The sequence below is a fragment of the Oryzias latipes genome, chromosome 23 (genome assembly GCF_053564925.1).
Source record: "Oryzias latipes strain Hd-rR chromosome 23, Olatipes_Hd-rR_3.1".
NCBI classification, from domain to species: domain Eukaryota; kingdom Metazoa; phylum Chordata; class Actinopteri; order Beloniformes; family Adrianichthyidae; genus Oryzias; species Oryzias latipes.
This window is the reverse complement of record NC_136259.1, coordinates 27,046,792-27,065,660: the sequence shown is the minus strand read 5'-3', so window position 1 is coordinate 27,065,660 and position 18,869 is coordinate 27,046,792. Positions and strand designations below refer to the sequence as shown.

General features: G+C 41.4%; 1 protein-coding gene and 1 long non-coding RNA gene across 11 annotated transcripts in view; one reads left to right on the top strand and one right to left on the bottom strand.

The window, feature by feature from the left end:
* LOC101166705 (filamin-C) overlaps nucleotides 1–18,869 on the bottom strand; it is a 146,771-nt gene that overhangs the window by 65,015 nt on the left and 62,887 nt on the right. For all 9 annotated transcript variants that reach the window (XM_023952378.2, XM_078941625.1, XM_023952374.2 and 6 more), the window contains 3 exons: nucleotides 2,006–2,175; nucleotides 1,087–1,204; nucleotides 677–939 (listed from right to left, as the gene is read on the bottom strand). In XM_023952378.2, coding sequence (XP_023808146.1) covers nucleotides 677–939; nucleotides 1,087–1,204; nucleotides 2,006–2,175 — 551 coding nt within the window. The remainder of the gene's footprint in view (nucleotides 1–676; nucleotides 940–1,086; nucleotides 1,205–2,005; nucleotides 2,176–18,869) is intronic.
* On the top strand, nucleotides 15,422–18,836 carry LOC110016660 (uncharacterized). 2 transcript variants are annotated; one of them, XR_002872744.2, is made up of 4 exons: nucleotides 15,422–15,562; nucleotides 16,857–16,942; nucleotides 18,424–18,534; nucleotides 18,643–18,836. It is a non-coding gene; the product is annotated as an uncharacterized LOC110016660 (long non-coding RNA). The 2 variants fall into 2 exon arrangements; XR_013653495.1 differs by lacking the exon at nucleotides 18,643–18,836 and having other exon boundaries at nucleotides 18,424–18,556.

The window sequence follows — 18,869 nt, the reverse complement described above, 5'->3', positions numbered from 1 at the left end:
TGACTAAGAAGGACAAATAAGACTTAGTTTACACTTCAAATGATTAATTTTGAGTTGAGATATATTCAAGTTTTTTAGTTAATTAACTAATGTATTAAGGTTTAATAAAAACAAAATATTCTAGTTCAGTAAAGTAAGAATCTTTAAGTTAGTTAAATAAAAAAATATAGTTTACTTTTAGTGAAATTGTTTTATTTTATTCAACTCAAAAATTTTAAGTTCAAATAACTTATACTTTTTAAGTAAGATAACTTAAAAATTATTATGTAATGTTTCCTCAAAAATTTTGAGTTCACTGAACTTATTCGGATTTACAGTGTAGAAAAGTCAATTTATTCTTAGAATCTAAAAACTACAGGTAAGAAATGGAGTAACTCCAACCCTGAATTGTGAGTGGTGCAGCTGTTATTTAGTTTTTTTTAAAGATTCAAATGCCCTATACTAGGTCAGCTCATCGTAATTCATTTGTTATTAAACTTTTGTTGTAAAAGCAAAATAATGCAGGAAAATGTTCCATTTGTTTTATACTTATTACCCTCAATTCAATAAAAAGCTCTGAAAGAAACAGTCTTACACAAAGTTGGTGTCACGAGATGACATTGATCAAGTATTATGATGTTGTGTAATGGCAAGAACTGCACAAGATCTCTGAGGTAAATCTCATCCCCATACTGACCTTTGAAGGGTCTGGAGGCATGACTCCCTCGACAGGGAATGGACTTCCAGGCACAGGGTTTCCATCATAGCTAATGTCCACCATGTACGGGCCCTCCTCTTGGGGGATGTACATCACAGAGTGTACCTCATTGGCTGAGCAAGATTCCAGTTTGCAAGGCACTTGATGTTGTGATGGAGAGGTGATGTTTACATCAAATTTTCCTTGACCTCCAGCACCACAGGTGCTGACAGAGAACTCCTGATCTTTGCCAACATCGACCCCTTTAGGAGGAATACAAACATGAACTGAGTTTTGGGGTGATTTTTGAAATATTTCATAACATTGAAAAAAAAAAACGGGAAAAAAATGTATTTTTCCTTAATTAAGCTTTGACACACTTTGGAGGGGATGAAACATTCAGCACTCACTGCTATTTAGGCCCTGAACTGTAATCTTGTTAAGGTCTAGTGGGGGGGACACATTGATGCTGAATGGACTTTGAGGAATGGGGTCTCCTCCATGACATACTGTTATAGACATGTTTCCCTTGAAGACACAAAAACTGCAGGTTACTGAGGGAGTTGTAATTGTGCCACTTACTTGTTAAGATGTTACCATCGACCATCCATCAGAGAACTGGACTGACCCACAAATATGTTTATAGGTTTACATAGGCTTACTTCTGGCTCCAACCGAATGAAGCCAATTCAATCGCTATTTGGGAGGGGGGCTTAGGTCTCCCGGATGGTGGCATGCCTTTCATCTGGGCGCCAGCATGGCCAGGGGTCTTGGTCTGGACCTGGAGCACCTTGGGGTGATGCTGGCCCCTGTCCTGGTGGGGGCTCTGGCTCTGCATGCTTTCTGTTCCACCTAATCCTAAACCGGAGGCCTGTTGGATGTAGTCCTCCGGCTCAGTCTTTGTGATGAGGGTCCGTGCGCATGGGGGTGGTTACTCCTAATTCTTTCTCTGTCGGGGGGGGGGGGGTCTAAAACAGTGAGCTTGTTGGAAGTCCACACTCCTTCCACTGAAAGCTGGTTCAGAGAATCTGTCAAACACGTTCGAGGTGAGGGTGAGCGGACACCTCAGGCTTTTACTGAGGCCTCTGATTAGTCAGAAAAAAATATATTGAAAAAGAGAGGATTATTAAGAAAATATAACAAAGGTATCAGATCAAGAATGGTTATTCTGAATAATGGAATGACTGAGTAACAGCGGTTTATTTCTCTGTAGAAGTCTATGGAATTTTTGCTTCTTGGAGCCAGCAGGTACTTCCTGTTTGGAAGTACCTGCTAGAAGGGGGAAGGGGTCACTTAGTCCAGTTCTCATGTACAGTCAATGGGTGTTACCTGTTGAACCGGCGTGTAGCGGATTGTGTATGAGTAGTCATGGTTGTCAATAGTTTCGAAGTCCCTCACAGCCTGTTCTTTGGTCGCTCCAGTAAAATGAACCTTAGTTTGGGCTTTTCCAGCTCCCTTCGTGTAGACGGTGAAGTGGGTGGGTTTGCCCACTTCCACACCTGAAGCACACATGTGGAATGATAAAAAAATATGTAAAACATTGTGATGTTTCACATTGGATGAGGGACACAGACAACGGGCATGTTTCACCCAGCCCTTACATCCTGTTTCAAAAATAAAGAGAGCCACAAGTAACAAATTTTGCTGTTCTACACATGACCCCTTTAAGCTTTTTACATGACCACTGAAAGCTTGATCCCTTTCGAGGTCACAGGGCTGTAAGAGCCTAGCCTGGAAACATTTGAGTGAAGGCAGGTCGCCAGCCCGTCAGGACTACACAATCACACGCACTCACAGTTAGGCTTAGGGACATTTTAGAGTAATCAATCAGCCTATGAAGCATGTTTTTGGACCATGACAGGAAACCAGAGGGGCCCAGTGAAAATTCATGCATGCACGGGGAGAACATGCAAACCACACAAAAAGGTTCCAGCCGGGATTCAAACATGGGCCTCTCGCTGCGAGGACGCTTACCCCTGTCCCACTAAACAGCCCATAGGCTTGATTCAATAGCAAGCAATTTGTTAGGTTGAGTGGAAGGATCCCAAAGCAGAGACTGAAGCTGAGGGCAGGTTGGCAATTTCTTCCTCAGGAACAGAAACTAAATCAGACAGGATGCTGAATTCCCAGAGCTAGACAGATATACAGGACAGATGCTAAGAGCTACTGAATAGTAATAATCCGGCAGGGAGAAAGAGAAAGGTGCAGGTTTTTAAAGACATGGTGATGAGATGAGAATCAGGTGTGCAGTGTAGAGAGGCACCTAGGAAAAGGTCAGCCACGCCCTCCTGCTCCACACTGATTATAACACAATTTCAGATTCCTTAATTTCAAAAGTCAACCTGCACATAAAATATTAAAACATGGGGTTTTAAATGTGTAACTGGATTGATTGATTTTTAAAGTGACTGTTAATTTTATTTAATATCGATTCATTCTAAAATGTATTTTTTCATTATTTTTGATAGGCAGGAACCCCCTCACTAGAGACTTTATAGTCTTTACTCAGACAGACATAAACATTTAGACATTTCTATCATTTAAATTCTCACAGCTCAAAACATAAAAAAAGAAGTCCTGTATTATAGAATGAAAACAAAGATCTACATTTCATACGATTCCATCAAAGTAGTAGCGGAGTAAAAGCAGTCTTGGACTTAACCCTAACCTAAAATTCTGCAGCAAGGTTTTTAACTGGAACCAATAGGTGGACTCATGTCACCCCTCGGCTTTTATCACTATGCTGGCTTCCTGTTAAATTTAGAATAGATTGTAGAATTTTACTAAGATTTAGTAAAATCTTAGATTTTAGTCTTGCACGGACAAACCTCAAACTATATTTCTAACCTCTTAACTCCCAACACTCCTGCTCATTTCTTGAGGTCCACTGATAAGAATCTTTTATGTGTCCCAAAAACTTAAAACTAGAGGATATTTAGAAGAGCTTTAAGCTGACCTTTTTATTTATCTTTTGCGTGTGTTTTACTTATATGCCCGTTTTTGTTTTACCCATGCGCCTGTTTTATTGGGTTTTACCTGCATTAGGCATCCTGTGCTGGTTTTATGGATTTAAGGTGAGGGAAACATTAATGGATTGAGATCCTGTTCATACCTCAGAGCAGTTAGTGAAACAGGAATGGTGTGTTGTTCACTTTTAATGGGAAAGGCAAGGGATGAAGCAGTCAGCTGAGCTACGTGAGTATTTCTAGAACATTTGTAAGTTTAGAAAACAATTCAGCTGACCATGCCACAAGGGGTTGAATACATCTCAGCTAAGATAATCTAACTGGCTAACATGTCCAGATTGTCTCTGGTAACAGACACTTGAAATGCAAGTTTGTGAAGAGTTTTGGAAATATCTCACACAGAGCTTTGCAAGTTTTGTGTTAACACTGTCAATACAGAAACAGATTCAGCTGACAACCCTTTCACTACGTTTTGGGACTGGTCCAGAGTTGTGAAAGCTTTTGTCAGGCTTAAAAGACCTGTTCAAGAACTCAGAGTGGTACAACCAAGGTCAAATGAGACGTGCAGTCTTGAAGAAAGGCGAGAAGCTGAACTACTCATAATCAAGTTGGAACAAAGAGAAACCTTCTCAAAGAAATTAAAACAAGGAAAGGTCTCTGGATATTAAATAATTATTGAGACCTAGTTAATGTTAATATTTTATATTTTGTAAAGATGAAATTGAAACTATGCAGCATTGATTTATTTTATGCCCCAAACAAAAATATTGTGTACAACAATCAATCATTGGCTTATAATTCAGATCTCATCATCATCACTATATATTCTGTTTAATATCCTTTGATGTCATAATGAAAAGCAAAATAATAGAAATCTGCCTTCAACAGGGAAGAGCGTGACACTCTGCAGGTGCTGCTAGATGCCTGCAAAGCTAAAGGGAAAGACGTGCATGTCACCTTCTGAGGTGGAGATTTCCACCTCCTCACATGCAGAACACCTAAGTAAAGGCAAGGACCAGATATTCAGTTTTACACAAACTCCTGCATAACCTTTACCTTCAACCCAGCCCCCAGCGGACTAAAGGCTGACACCTGAAGAGGCTTAACTATAAACCCTGGGGCTTGAAAGCCTCTCCTGCATCAAGTGGCGTTCTTCAGGAACAAGTTAACTGTGGTCTGAAAGGGGAGGGCAGCCATTGATGTGAGAACATGGTCTCCTCGCACATTTAAAAATTGTGTGAAATGAAAGATACAGAAAAACAGCAGAAGTTCAAAAAAATGGCTGACATGCAAAAAGAGTGGACAGAAACAAGCCCTCCTTTAACAAATGGTTTTCTTGACTGTTTTGGTCCTTTTGTAGGATAGAAAGAATTAAAAATACTTGCTTGCTTGTTCTTGAGAGCTGTTCGTATTGAAACACTGGACGATATGACAGCAGATACTTTCATAAATGCATTTCGAACCTTTGTGGTAATAAGAAAACCAGTTCCCCAACTAAGATGTGATTAAGGCACCAAATTCATGGGAGACAAAAAAGAGTTTTGGTTATTCAAGAAGATGGACCCAGAACATCAAAAGGTTCTTGGCTATGAGTTTGTATCTAATTTCCCATCCTCAAAATTGGGAACACCAAATAAAAACTAGCAAAAGGATTCTTCCAGTCATTCTTACAGGCTCAACAAGTCTGGATTCAGACTTGACACTACATCTAAGAGCTTTACTCTATAAAACAATTTGGTTCCGGGTAACCAGTGCAGCTGCTGGAGAACGGGGATGAGATGACCAAAGGATGGAGTTCTGCAGATGAGTTTTGGACCAGTAGGAGCGTACTGAGGGTTTTTGAGGGAGACTAAAGAGGAGAGAATTACAATAATCTAGATGGTAAGTGACCAGACTGTGAACCAGAATAGAAGCAGAGTGGATGGTGAGGGAGGGGCGTAGGGGATTAATGTTATGTAAATGAAAAAGGGCAGATCAAGCAATGTTATTGATATGGGATTGAAAAGATAAGGTGTTCAGGATGACCCCCAGACTCTTGACCTGTGGGGAGGGGGAGACCAAAGAGGAGTCAATGGAGAAAGTAAAATACGTAACTTTGGAGAGGGTGGATTTGGAACCCACAAGAAGTAGTTTGGTTTTAACACTCGAGTTTCAGGAAGTTTAAGGTGAACGAACAGGAGGAGAGGAAGGAAGGTGGAAGAGAGAAGTCAAGTTTGCTAGATAAATAGAGCTGGGTGTCCTCTGCAAAACTATGAAAATTGACTTTAACTCAACTGGAAATATTACATAGAGCTAGGAGGTAAGTGATGAAGAGTGGAGGACCGAGGACAGAACCTTAGGGTACGCCAGAAGAGTTAAATGATTTAGGTTGTATGACTTGGGTGCAGCCTGAGGAGTATGGTTGAAACCAAGGATGGAGGTGATGTTGAGGGAGAGGGGCGTACGGAGGAGGATGGAGTGAGATATGGTTTCAAAGGCTGCACTCCTTCTGCTGACTGTCAAAACCTGAGAGACTGAGTCCCATTTTCAGTCTTTGGTAGGAAATCCCCAAACTTCCTAGTGTCAGGGTGAACACTATCCCACAAGTCCACTGACTTCAGCAAGGCAGCCTTTAATAGTTTTTTTTTTTTCAACCCTTTTGGCCATTTTGTATTATTGTATTTTTTTTTGGGATCATTTTCTGTGTTGACTTCATGGGTGTTTCCTGGATCTGGAGACATAGGGGGTGGAGCCCACATCCTCACATACGGCTGGGGAAATTTACAGTGAAATGTATTAAAGTTTCTCGAGTATTGTGGCTCCTTATTTAACGACAAATACTGCAAGTTCTTCAAAACATGTTTATTTAAACATGACGATGTAAACATATCAAACATCAGACTTAAGGAAGACAAAATGATCAAATTTGATAATATAGACTTTTACTTGTTTGTTTTTTTAACTTTTCTTTCACTCACAACCACAAATGTTATTTCTGTGTCAAGTTATAAGATGGACTTCTGTGTAAATCTCATCCAGTATGGTGCTGTAATTTTTCTTCTTTCCAGACTGCTGCTGTTTCTCTCCACAACTTTTTGTGTTGGACATCTTCTGCAAAATAGGATAAACAGAAACTGTTTAAGGTCATTTGCAACTTTTAGAAAAAAGGTCATGCTACCGTACACCTAATCTGTCTCCTCCCTCCTTCCCCCAAAGGCTTCATCACTTGTTTTTATTCTTTCACTTACATTTTTTTGATATTTTTTGCCTCTTTCCTTCTCTCACTTGTTTCTCTATATCATTCTACTTTTCCCTCTGCCTCTTGTTATTATCCTGTCATCTGCTTACCCTCATCTCTCCCCCTCTTTTAGTTGTAACCTTCTTTTCCCTTCCTCCACCATCTGCTAATACTTTTTAATGTTTAATTTCTTGAATATTTGCATTTCTATCAGTGGTGGTCAACATCGGTCAGCATCTCTTGAGTTGACATGACAGCCAAATTACTTAGCCGCTTGACCCGTTTGTTGTATTCCTGTGTAGTCGGCAAAGGGCACTGAAAGACCTTTCACATCTGCAGCTTGTAACTTCAATGATGGGCAGTGCTGGGTCTTTTTTCTTTCAAGGTAAGCTTTTGCAAGAGTTTCTTCTAGCTTCATTTGGATAGCATAATTTTCAGCCAGATGTCTCAGTGCCTCCTGGTACAGGAAACGGTCTGAAGAAGGCCGACATGCCTGTACACCGGTCAAGATTTTTTGCACATTTCCTGAAAACCTGTTCTGCTCCTCCAGCATTCTATCAAGGACTGGAAAAAACACTTGGACTTAGACTGCCTCGAGTAGAAAGGTCTGACTGTGTGCTGCTAAATGCTCCAGAAAGCAGGTTATAGTTATAACTCCAGCTCCAGCTCGGCCTACACGGCCAATCTCCAGCTCCAGCTCGGCTGTCAATGCTTACCTCCAGGTGCAGTCTGACCTAAACTGCAAATTTGCACTGCAAGTGGACAAAATGGCACTCTTCATTATCTTGATATGTTTGTTGGGAGTCTGGGACTTGAGGCCTAACAATGCTCCCTGGGTGAGTACCCATAACAACAGAATGTGGTTCTGGGACTCTTTCAATAGCGGCACTTCTAATGCTGTGTATGGGCTACCACAGCCTCATCTGGTCATGGACCCAAACTTTTGGACAGATAAATCTACAGTGCTACCTAAACTCCAAAATTTTCTTACTTTGTATGACCTGGCTTCAACATATAATAATACTGTCTTGAAATGTAATGTAAAGCAAAGATTGATGATAATCCTACTTTTACTTTTATCTGGAAATGTGCAGCCAAATCCAGGGCCTGAAGTGCAATGTATTCAGACACCTACTGATTTAAAGTTGACATCTGGGCTCAAAATTATTCATCTTAATGTGCGCAGCTTGGCTCCCAAAATGGACATGGTTAAAATTTGGTTTATATCAACTGAGGCGGACATTGTGATTATCTCTGAGACGTGGCTGACTAAATCTATCACAAATGAAGACATAAATGTAAATGGATACAATGTGTATCGAACAGACAGGCCAAAAAAAGGTGGTGGTGTAGCCATCTATGTTAAATCTGGATTTGAAGCATCAACAGTCATGTCCAAGTCCATCCCTAAACAGTTGGAGCTTTTAGTCTTGAATGTGAAATTAACCAAATCCCTGTCCATAACAGTAGTGGGGTGCTATAGGCCCCCATCTGCCACCAAGGAGGCACTATCATCTTTAAAAGATCTTCTCTCCAAAATAAATTATGGTGAACTGTTAATGGTCGGAGATCTCAACTGGGACTGGTCAAGTACGGCCTCTGAAGAATTTAAATCCCTCTGTGACTCTATAAATCTTAGCCAGTTGATTAGTCAGCCAACTAGGCCAAATACTAAATGTCCAGAAAAGTCTACTTTGATTGATTTAAGTCTAACAAATGCTCCACACAAATTTTCATCTGCGGGTGTTTTCTGTAATGATTTGAGTGATCACTGTGTTGTTGCTGCATGTAGAGACGCAAAAATCCCCAAATGTAAACCACGCATCGCCTTTAGGAGAAATTTCAAGAAATTTAATGAACAAACCTACCGTCATGATTTATCCTTGGTTAACTGGGAGCGCATAGACCTTACGCCCAATGTTGAGTTAGCTTGGTCATTTTTAAGGGTAACTTTGAAAAGATTATAAAATAAACATGCTCCAATAAAGAAATTTAGAGTGAAAGGACGAGATAATCCTTGGTTCACCCAAGAGCTATCGGACATCATTCACCTTCGGAATAGGGCTTGGGCCAAAGCCAGAAAAACAGACTTAGCCAGGGACTGGTCCACCTTTAGACAACTGAGAAACAAATGCACTTCATTCATTAAAAAAGCTAAATCAGAATTTTATCTATCTGTCACAGCTGAGCATCTCAACAATCCGCAGAAATTTTGGAAGGTGATAAAATCCTTCTCTGTGAACAAAAGTTCACATGATCTTCCTTCGTTTGTTTTAAAAAACTCAGTCCCAGTTTATGACCGAACTGAGGTTTTAAATTGTTTCAATAATCATTTTATATCATCTGGCTCCTGCTCTGACTACAAAGGAGCTGCCTCAGTGCCCCACAGTGTTTTCCGGTGAACTCTTTATGTTTGTACCTTTTACTGTAAATCAAGTTCATAAAGCTCTTAAAACTCTGAACCACAGAAAACCTCCCGGGCCAGATCTGATAGAGCCTTTCTTTTTAAAAATGGCTGCTGATTTTATTGCTCAGCCTCTTACAACACTTTTTATTCTGTCAATTGAAACTCAAGAAATCCCTTCCATCTGGAAGTCAGCTTTTGTTACTCCCCACTTAAAAGGAGGTGACCCAGCAGTTTTAACCAACTACAGGCCAATCTCCAATTAGTGTGTCTTGTCAAAAATTCTTGAATCTCTTGTCAGCGAGCAACTCAAAGAGTTTTTATACTCAAATGAGCGTCTCTCAACATTACAGTCGGGTTTCAGGAAAAAGCACAGTACCATTACTGCTGCTACAAAAGTGATAAATGACATTCTTGTTGCTCTCGACAATAAACAGTACTGTGCTGCACTCTTTATTGATTTATCAAAAGCATTTGACACTGTGGATCACATCGTGTTAAAACAAAGACTTATCAGTTTTGGCCTTTCAGATCATGCAGTCTCCTGGCTCACAAATTACATGAAGAACAGAACCCAATGTGTTGGACAGGACGGTTTGTGTTCTGAATTCTTAAATGTACACACGGGGGTGCCACAGGGTTCTGTATTAGGACCCCTCCTATTTGTCATGTATATAAATAATATAGATCAAAATGTGTCTCATGCAAATATGCATTTTTATGCAGATGACACAATTATTTACTGCTTTGACCCATCCCCTACCACTGCTGTTGAATATCTGCAAAAAGCTTTTGATACGGTACAGCACACATTTCTCCAGCTAAAATTAATGGTTAATGCAGACAAAACCAAATTGATACTGTTCTCAAACTCTAGAAAAACACCACAGGGTTTCCTTACAGTTTCCACTCTAGAAGGAAATGAAATTGAGTTGGTTCACGTGTACAAATATCTGGGAATCTTGATTGATGATGCACTCTCATTCAAGCCCCACATTGAAAATCTTGTTAGGAAACTGAAATTGAAACTGGGTTTTTTATTTCGAAACAAGTGTTGTTTTTCATTTGGGATTAAAAAACGACTTGTCACAGCAACTTTCTTATCCATTTTAGATAATGGAGACCTTTTATATATGAATGCAACAGCTCAATGTTTGAGTAAGATTGATTCCGTGTATCACGCCGCTTTGAGGTTTGTGACAAACTGCAAGGCCTCGACTCATCATTGTGAACTGTACTCTCGAGTGGGATGGTCTTCTCTGTCCACCAGGAGGTTCACACACTGGTGCATTTTTATTTACAAATCTCTTCTTGGACTTTACCTTCCTACATTTGCAGCCTGATCAAGCTGAGGACTGTGGAATCATACGGACTGCGCTCAAATGACCATCTATCGCTCGCCGTTCCATTTGCTCGTACAGAACTGGGGGAAAAGGCTTTTGTCTTTTCTGCCCCCTCCACATGGAACACTCTACAGAAAAGATGGAAATTAAAATAACTCATTCCACTGAATATTTTTAAATCCAAGCTGAGATTTGAGGAGAAAGTCACTTTTAACTGTACCTGTTTTACATGAGTTCTAATTTTTATTTAGGTTTTTAATGTTGACATTTTTTTTGTAAATGTAATTTATTGTTTCCCCCCTAGCCAGGACTCCCTCGAAAAAGAGATTCTTAATCTCAATGGGACAATTCCTGGGTAAATAAAGGTTAAATAAAAATAAATGTCTCGATCACAAAGTTGTCCGTGTTTTTTGCTTCCTTCTTTGTGTCCCAGTTGAATGAATCTCAAGCTCATCATGTGGGGCTTTGGTCTTGTCATAAATATCTTGTGCATTCTTACCACTCCTGTAACTTTTGAGTGTGCTCTGAACTGCCAGTTTATATTCTATTGCCTGCACCAAGTCAATTGTGTGGAGACCATTGCGCAACACCTGGATCATGGGTGGCTTAAAGTACTCAGCTCATTCTAATAATGTCATTCTTCACTAACTATTGCAGACATTTTTAACACTTGTCTGTATTTTCCATATACATTTATTTTTACGGTTGTTTGTTGGTGATAGTAACGTATAAATAAAGACAGCAGGTAATGCAGGCTGAAAAAAAAAGCTGCACTTTTTCAGACCATAAATAAACTATAGATCATTTGTTTATTAAAGTATAGAGGATTTTGGAGGATTTTTAATGTTGGTGATGCACAAAATTAAAACAATGCCAAATATTTTAGGAGTAATCCCAGTGATGAGTTCTGTAATTTAGTTTTTAATGTTTTATGAGACCTAAACATGATTTTCACAATAACAGGTTTTAAAATAATCAAATCCCTCTGATACGTTTCACAAAGACACACACACGCAGGACCAAAGACACACACACAGGGCTCGACATAGCCATTTGTCCGCTGGCCCGGTCCTGTTTCTCGAACAGTATGGACCAGAAGACTTTATTTTTCACTTGTCCGCTCGGGCCACTAAAATATCTAACGGTTATTATATTTTTCACCTTTTTCAATAAAGTATATTTTGCGAAAACGTGTAGATCAGGGGTGCTCATTACGGTCAATCTTCAAGGACATGAGTGTAGATCGCAGGCCAGAAAAGATTTAAAAAAAAAAAAAAACTTCTTAAAAATCCACCAGCCAATCAAAATCCTCACTGAGAAGTACGGGACTTGATTGACATGTAGATTGGCCAATCGGACATCCTCTGATACATACGTCACTGCACATGCGTGTTTAAAAACACAAACGCAAACTCTGTCATCAGAAAGTTGGTTTCTGCCCCGCTGCACGTCAAGTTCCCGGCAGAATACCACTCCGGACAACCGGAGTGTTTATTGAAGTCTCCCCGCGTGTCTCTTCCTGCTATCAGCTCTGCAGTTCTCGCCCGATAAACACAAGCTCATTAAGGAAGCTGTTTTTTACGTGGCACACGCTTCATACGGAGCCAGCAGCGCCTTTGCAATGCCATGATGCTCCCCCTATTGCACGGTTTACAGCAGAGCATGACAAATGAGAGTCGCTGCTTTCTATCTTTGTAATAAAACGCATAATCTGTTAAAATAAAAGTATCTTTGTGTAATCTTACTGTGTAGTTCTTAATCGTCAGTATATAAACAACAATGTTCAAATAAACATGTAACTAACAAACATTTACTAATAGTAATTTATAAAAAAAAGAAAAACACCCCTCCGCGCGTGGTTTCTCCTCTAAGCTGGGGTCCTCTACCAGAGGCCTGGGAGCTTGAGGGTCCTGCGCAGGATCTTAGCTGTTCCTGTTCTTTTCTGGACTGAGAGGTCTGAGGTCTTTCCAGGTATCTGTTGTAGCCACTCCTCCAGCTTGGGGGTTACTGCCCCCAGTGCTCCAATTACCACAGGCACCACTGTCACCTTCACTTTCCAGGCTTTCTCCAGTTCTTCTCTGAGTCCCTGGTATTTCTCCAGTTTCTCATGTTCCTTCTTCCTGATGTTTCCATCGCTTGGCACTGCCGCATCCACCACAACGGCTTTCCTCTGTTCTTTATCCACCACTACAATGTCTGGTTGGTTCGCCATTACCATCCTATCAGTCTGGATCTGGAAGTCCCACAGGATCTTTGTCCTCTCATTCTCTACCACCTTCTGAGGTGTTTCCCATTTTGACCTTGGGGTTTCCAGTTCATATTCTGCACACATGTTTCTGTATATTATTCCAGCCACTTGATTGTGGCGCTCCATGTATGCTTTACCTGCCAGCATCTTACACCCTGCAGTTATGTGCTGGATTGTTTCAGGCACCTCTTTGCACAGCCTACACCTTGGGTCTTGTCTATTGTGGTAGATCTACACCTTGAGTCTTGTCTGGTGTGGTAGATCTGAGGCTCTATGGCTCTGGTGCTCAGGGCTTGTTCCTGGGCTGCCAGGATGAGTGCTTCGGTGCTGTCCTGCAGGCCAGCCCTTTCTAGCCATTGGTAGGACTTCTTGATTTCAGCCACTTCAGTTATGGTCCGCTGGTACATCCCATGCAGGGGTTTGTCCTCTGCTCTCCATTGCCTGAGACATTCACTGAGCACACTGTCAGTTGGGGCCTTGAGCTCGATGTACTCATGCATCTTGAATGTTTCATCCTGGATAGTGGCTTCTACGCTCACTAGTCCTCGGCCCCCGTCCTTGCGGCTAGCATACAGTCTCAGGGTGCTGGATTTGGGATGGAACCCTCCATGCATGGTGAGGAGCTTTCGTGTTTTAACATCTGTGGTCTGTATCTCTTCCTTTGGCCATCTTATTATTCCTGCAGGGTATCTGATAACTGGCAGTGCGTAGCTGTTTATTGCCCGGGTCTTATTTTTGCCATTGAGCTGGCTTCTCAGGACTGGCCTTACTCGTTGGAGGTATTTAGCTGTTGCAGCTTTCCTTGTTGCCTGCTCCAGGTTGCCATTTGCCTGTGGAATTCCAAGGTACTTGTAACTGTCCTCGATGTCTGCTTTTGTTCCTTCTGGGAGTGAGACCCCTCCTGTGTGGACTACCTTGCCTCTCTTTGTCACCATCCGGCTGCATTTCTCGAGCCCGAATGACATCCCAATGTCAGTACTGTAGATCCTGGTGGTGTGGATCAGGGAGTCAATGTCACGCTCGCTCTTAGCATATAGCTTGATGTCATCCATGTAGAGCAGGTGACTGATGTTGGCCCCATTTCTGAGTGGGTATCCATAGCCAGTCTTGGTGATTATTTGGCTGAGGGGGTTCAGACCTATGCAGAACAGCAGTGGGGACAGAGCGTCACCTTGGTATATCCCACATTTGATGGACACTTGTGCAAGTGGCTTCCCATTGGCTTCAAGGGTGGTTTTTCACAGCTTCATTGAGTTTCCTATGAAGGCTCTTAGAGTCCTGTTGATGTTGTACAGCTCCAAGCATTCAGTGTTCCATGTGTGTGGCATTGAGTCATAGGCCTTCTTGTAATCAATCCAGGCTGTGCACAGGTTGGTGTGTCGTGACTTTCAGTCTTGAGTGACTGTTCTGTTGACCAAGAGTTGCTGTTTGGCTCCTCTGGAGTCTCTACCAATGCCCTTCTGTGTGTTACTCATGAATTGATCCATGTGCCTATTTATCTTGGTTGCAATGATGCCTGACATGAGCTTCCATATTGTGGAGAGACAGGTTATTGGCCGGTAGTTGGATGGGACTGCACCCTTTGAGGGATCCTTCTGGATCAGGATCGTTCGCCCTTCCGTTAGCCATTCGGGGTGAGTCCCATCTCTTAGCAGCTGGTGCATTTGTGCTGCCAGGCGCTCGTGGAGTGCGGTAAGCTTCTTTAGCCAGTAGGCATGTATCATGTCAGGGCCCGGTGCTGTCCAGTTCTTCATACCTGAGACTCTTTCTTGGATGTCTGCCACTGTGATGGTTACTGGATTCTGTTCAGGGAGGTTGCTATGTTCTTTTCTCAGAGAGACCAGCCACTGAGCATTGCTGTTATGTGCTGTCTCTTTCTCCCATATACTTTTCCAGTACTGTTCAGTTTCTAGCCTTGGTGGGTCTGCTCGGCTGTTTTGACCCGTTAGAGGTTAGAGGGACGTTAGAGGGGGGCGTGGCAGTTGGAGGGGGGGATAAGACCATGAAGCAGCATAGAGCAGACAAGTTTACTGGTTGTTTATCATTACGGCAAGGCTCAAATGTAGTACAAAAATATGGAGTTATTTCAGTCTCAATAATCAGAAATGCACACAACCGGTTTTACAAATACACACGCTCCGATTCACAAATGTCATTTTATGCAAACGTGAAAAATAAATTCGGAAATACACACCCTGTGTTTCACAAACACACACATTGTGTTTCACAAATGCACACTAAATGTTTTACAAATGCACAATAAGTGTTTCTCACAAATGTGCACACTGTTTTTCACAAAAACATTTTAGAAATTCACAATAAATGTATCAGAAATGCACAGTAGGTGCTTCACAAACGTGAGTTTTAGGTACACATGTGATGTGAACTCACAGATCATTCGAATTGCAGAATGTGCATTCAAAATCCCGTTCTCGTTAGTGAATCTCTCCGTGTGTGTGAGAGATTTTTCTACGGTGAATATTGAGACTCATCTGACGGAGCGGGTCGACTAATCTCACCATTGGCTAGTGAATCTGTCAATCAAACTCATCGGCAAAGCAGGCGGGTTCGCTTTTAGCCAATCGAATGGCCCCTTACACTCCTCACTTTCAAAGTGACGAGGGAGGGAGCTGTTCAGCACAGCAGTTGGGAGGACGCGGGCGGCAAACATGGCGGAGAGGTCTTCTGAACGGGATCAGTCTCAGCCCGTAAGTAATGCACTTATTTGATTATTATTCCCTCGTTGTACGTCCTGTAATGTTATTGAATACTAAGTTGAAGCGGTCTCCTTGGCCAAGTGACATGTGTGAATGCTTTATGAACACTTCAGACGAGTCGTTTGCAGAGTACCCCCACCGCAAATTAGCTTAGCTTAGCCTGTGCGGTCATATTTTTTTATGAAAGCGGGGGAGGACTTATGATGGTTTTGTCAAGTTTTATACTTGGCATACCAGCTCTTCACACAACACGAGTAACTACAACCAACCAGGGGCCTCGAAACTAGCCGGCTTTCGACTCAAATTGTGTCTGCCTGCCCTGTGAGTGTCAGGGAAGTTTAAGCTAGCGCGTCGGTTCAAGCTAGATATACAGCCAATCTGTAGGTTCTTAACATGATTCATAAGGAACTAAGGGGAAAACATGCCGGATTTACAGCAGCACAGAAAGTTTAATAAAAAGTATTGATTTGGAGACGGGGATTTGTTTAAACACTGATGCTATGCTAACTAGCTAGTAAGTTAGCTGTCCCGTGTGCTGCCTTTATGTAAACGCGGCGATCCGGGTTAAAGTTAGACACAGTCTTTTCACAACCCAGACTTTAAGACGGGGTGGATATGTGCAACAAAGTTAATTCATATGACATTCATGAAAAGGGCATTTTTTAAATATAACAGACGTGAATCCACTGTTGAATGAAAGAAGCCTCATTAAGTTTCTAACGTTAGAACCCGTATTGTGCTGAAAAGCCCTGTGAGATTGTGTCAGAGTGACAGCCACTAAAATCCCCGTATCTTTACTTCCAATGACGTAATGACAAGAATCCCAAACATTATGTTTTTAGGCTGTTTTGTAGTCGATAAGTAGTCACAGAAAGGGTGGATGGGAGAAATATGCTATCAACAGTGATTTGAGTAGAAGTTACTGTAAGTATTACACACAGGCTTCCTGTGATCAGTGTCTTGTCTCTGATTTTTTTTTTAAAGCTGTTCTTTACTACAAGCTCAAGTTATCATAGCAAGAGTGTTTTAAAAAATTCCCCTATCTAATATTTGAAAATTATGTAATTTAATCTCAGACAGCTAAATGATCTAATCCATGTTTGTTGTGTTTTTATTTATTCTTTAGGAATTGCTGAAGCGTGACATCCTAAATACCTTTCTATTCTATTCTATTTCATATTTTATCATCCTATTGTATTACTGTTTTACCTATCAATTGGGAATTTAGCATTTTTGCCCCTGTAAATATCTGTCAGTTGAAAGTATTTGTACTTGTATTCCATAGATCTTGTACCTGAAGATGGCAGACAACAACTGTGCAGACTTGGCCTTCTTCAGTGACGCTGTGAACGTGTATGGATAACCTCTGAGGTATTCATGTTATTCATAAAGAAATCTTTTATTCACATATCAGGCAGTATAAGCTAGGGTTGGGCGATGTCCCTTAAATTGGCCGTTGACGATGTTTGCTGTCAACCATCGGGATGGACGATGACATCGTCGGGGGGGGAAGGGGGGTATTTTTACATTTTTCGTTCTTATATAACTGCTATTCGTTTTTTTGCTTTTTTGTTTTAATTTCCCAACAGATGACTAATCCGCGATGATCCAGTATAAACTGAGGGAAGTGACTTTAACAAAAAAAGTAACAAACAAAATAGAAAAGAAGTAGTCCGCTTTGTGTTTGATGGGAAGGGGGGGGGGTACATGAGCGGTATGTGTGGGAGATTTAAGACTGCGATCCGTCCCGCAGCTCTAGGGGTACAAGCAACCGAACTCAGAACCGGGTCTAAAAGTGTGTGTCTGTGCACAGCTCGGATCGTCAGCACACACAGCGGTTTGAGCTTCAAAGCAGAAATGTCGCTCAGTCCTTAGAAAACATTCAAACAATCACGCGGATTTGTGTTTCCAGTCGTGTCCCGACTAAATAAAGGCTGATGTTATTCTTACATGTTTACGTGCAGCCAGCAAGCAGCACCACCCAAAGCTAATGTTGTTAGCCCGTGTTAGCATACTGTTAATCCTGGCTTCGTTCAGAAAAAGCACTGACCACACGGATTAGAATTCAAATGATGAGCGAACAGGTGTTTCATAATAACCGTAACATTATTAAAAGCACGTTTAGAAGATCATCTCGTATTTTACCGAGCTGACATGTCAATGTATATAGCCGCTCGGCGCTGTTTAACAATGTTTTGTATTGAATTGTTACATACAATAAAGTTTGAAAAAAAAAAGCCGCTCGGCGGAATTTATATCCTTCCGTTTTTCAAACCCTACTGCGCATGTGCGAATGATTTATTCCGACGGAAAGTGTGACCTTAGTGAACGTTTTTATATTCTGAAAACATTTTTCTGGGCCCATGTACACGGTTGGATTCTAATCTGACCATTGATCCCATCAAGATATTTTGTACATGTAACCGCGGCTTATGGTGTCGACGCGCAACGTGGCGGGGCCGTGGCATCACGATGGTGTCTCTCCATCGGGATGTCAGTCACCCATCACGATGGACGATGATATCGTCCATCGGCACAACCCTAGTATAAGCACTTGGTTATTTGTACAAAAATAAAATAACTTTTTTTAGACTCCTCTGAAAACAAAGGCAACTCTAAAACTCTTTCCCCTCATGAATAACATTTTACCCCCCCCCCCCCCCCTTAACAGTCTCTCTCACCTCAATTTTTTCCCCAGTGATACATGTAACCCACTCCTGCAATTTATCTAACCTAGAAATTCTACTTATTGGCATTATACATAAGAACATTACATTTTAAATTGATGTGTACCGTATTGGCGATGCATTTGTAATTATGTGTTTGAGACATGATTTTCATGTTATTGTCAGGGTGAGAGGAGATCACGGAGGAGAAAATGTGGGCATAGCTGAGTTGATGCTCACATACGTAGAACTGACACAAACAGCTTCATTGCAGCAAAAGTGTACACACAATCAACGGTGAGTTGAACCTAGTTTTAGACGCTTTAATATATACATAAAAGTGAATGATGTATTAAAAATAAATCTGACAATATAATATTTCTTTTTGCTTTTTTCCAAATACAGGATTGAGCCCCTCTGGTGTGACGTCTTCATGAGTGTTACTGGTTTATATTACAACATCCTGCACTCTCCTGAGGACCAAGACTTGCTCAATATCAGTAACATCACGTATTCTGCTGCCACTATATTTTCCTACCACGCATTCAGGCCAGTTTGGATGTCTTTAGTGACGCGTGGGACAGCCATCCAATCAGGACGGAGCAAAGCATGACACCAAATCAGCTGTGGCA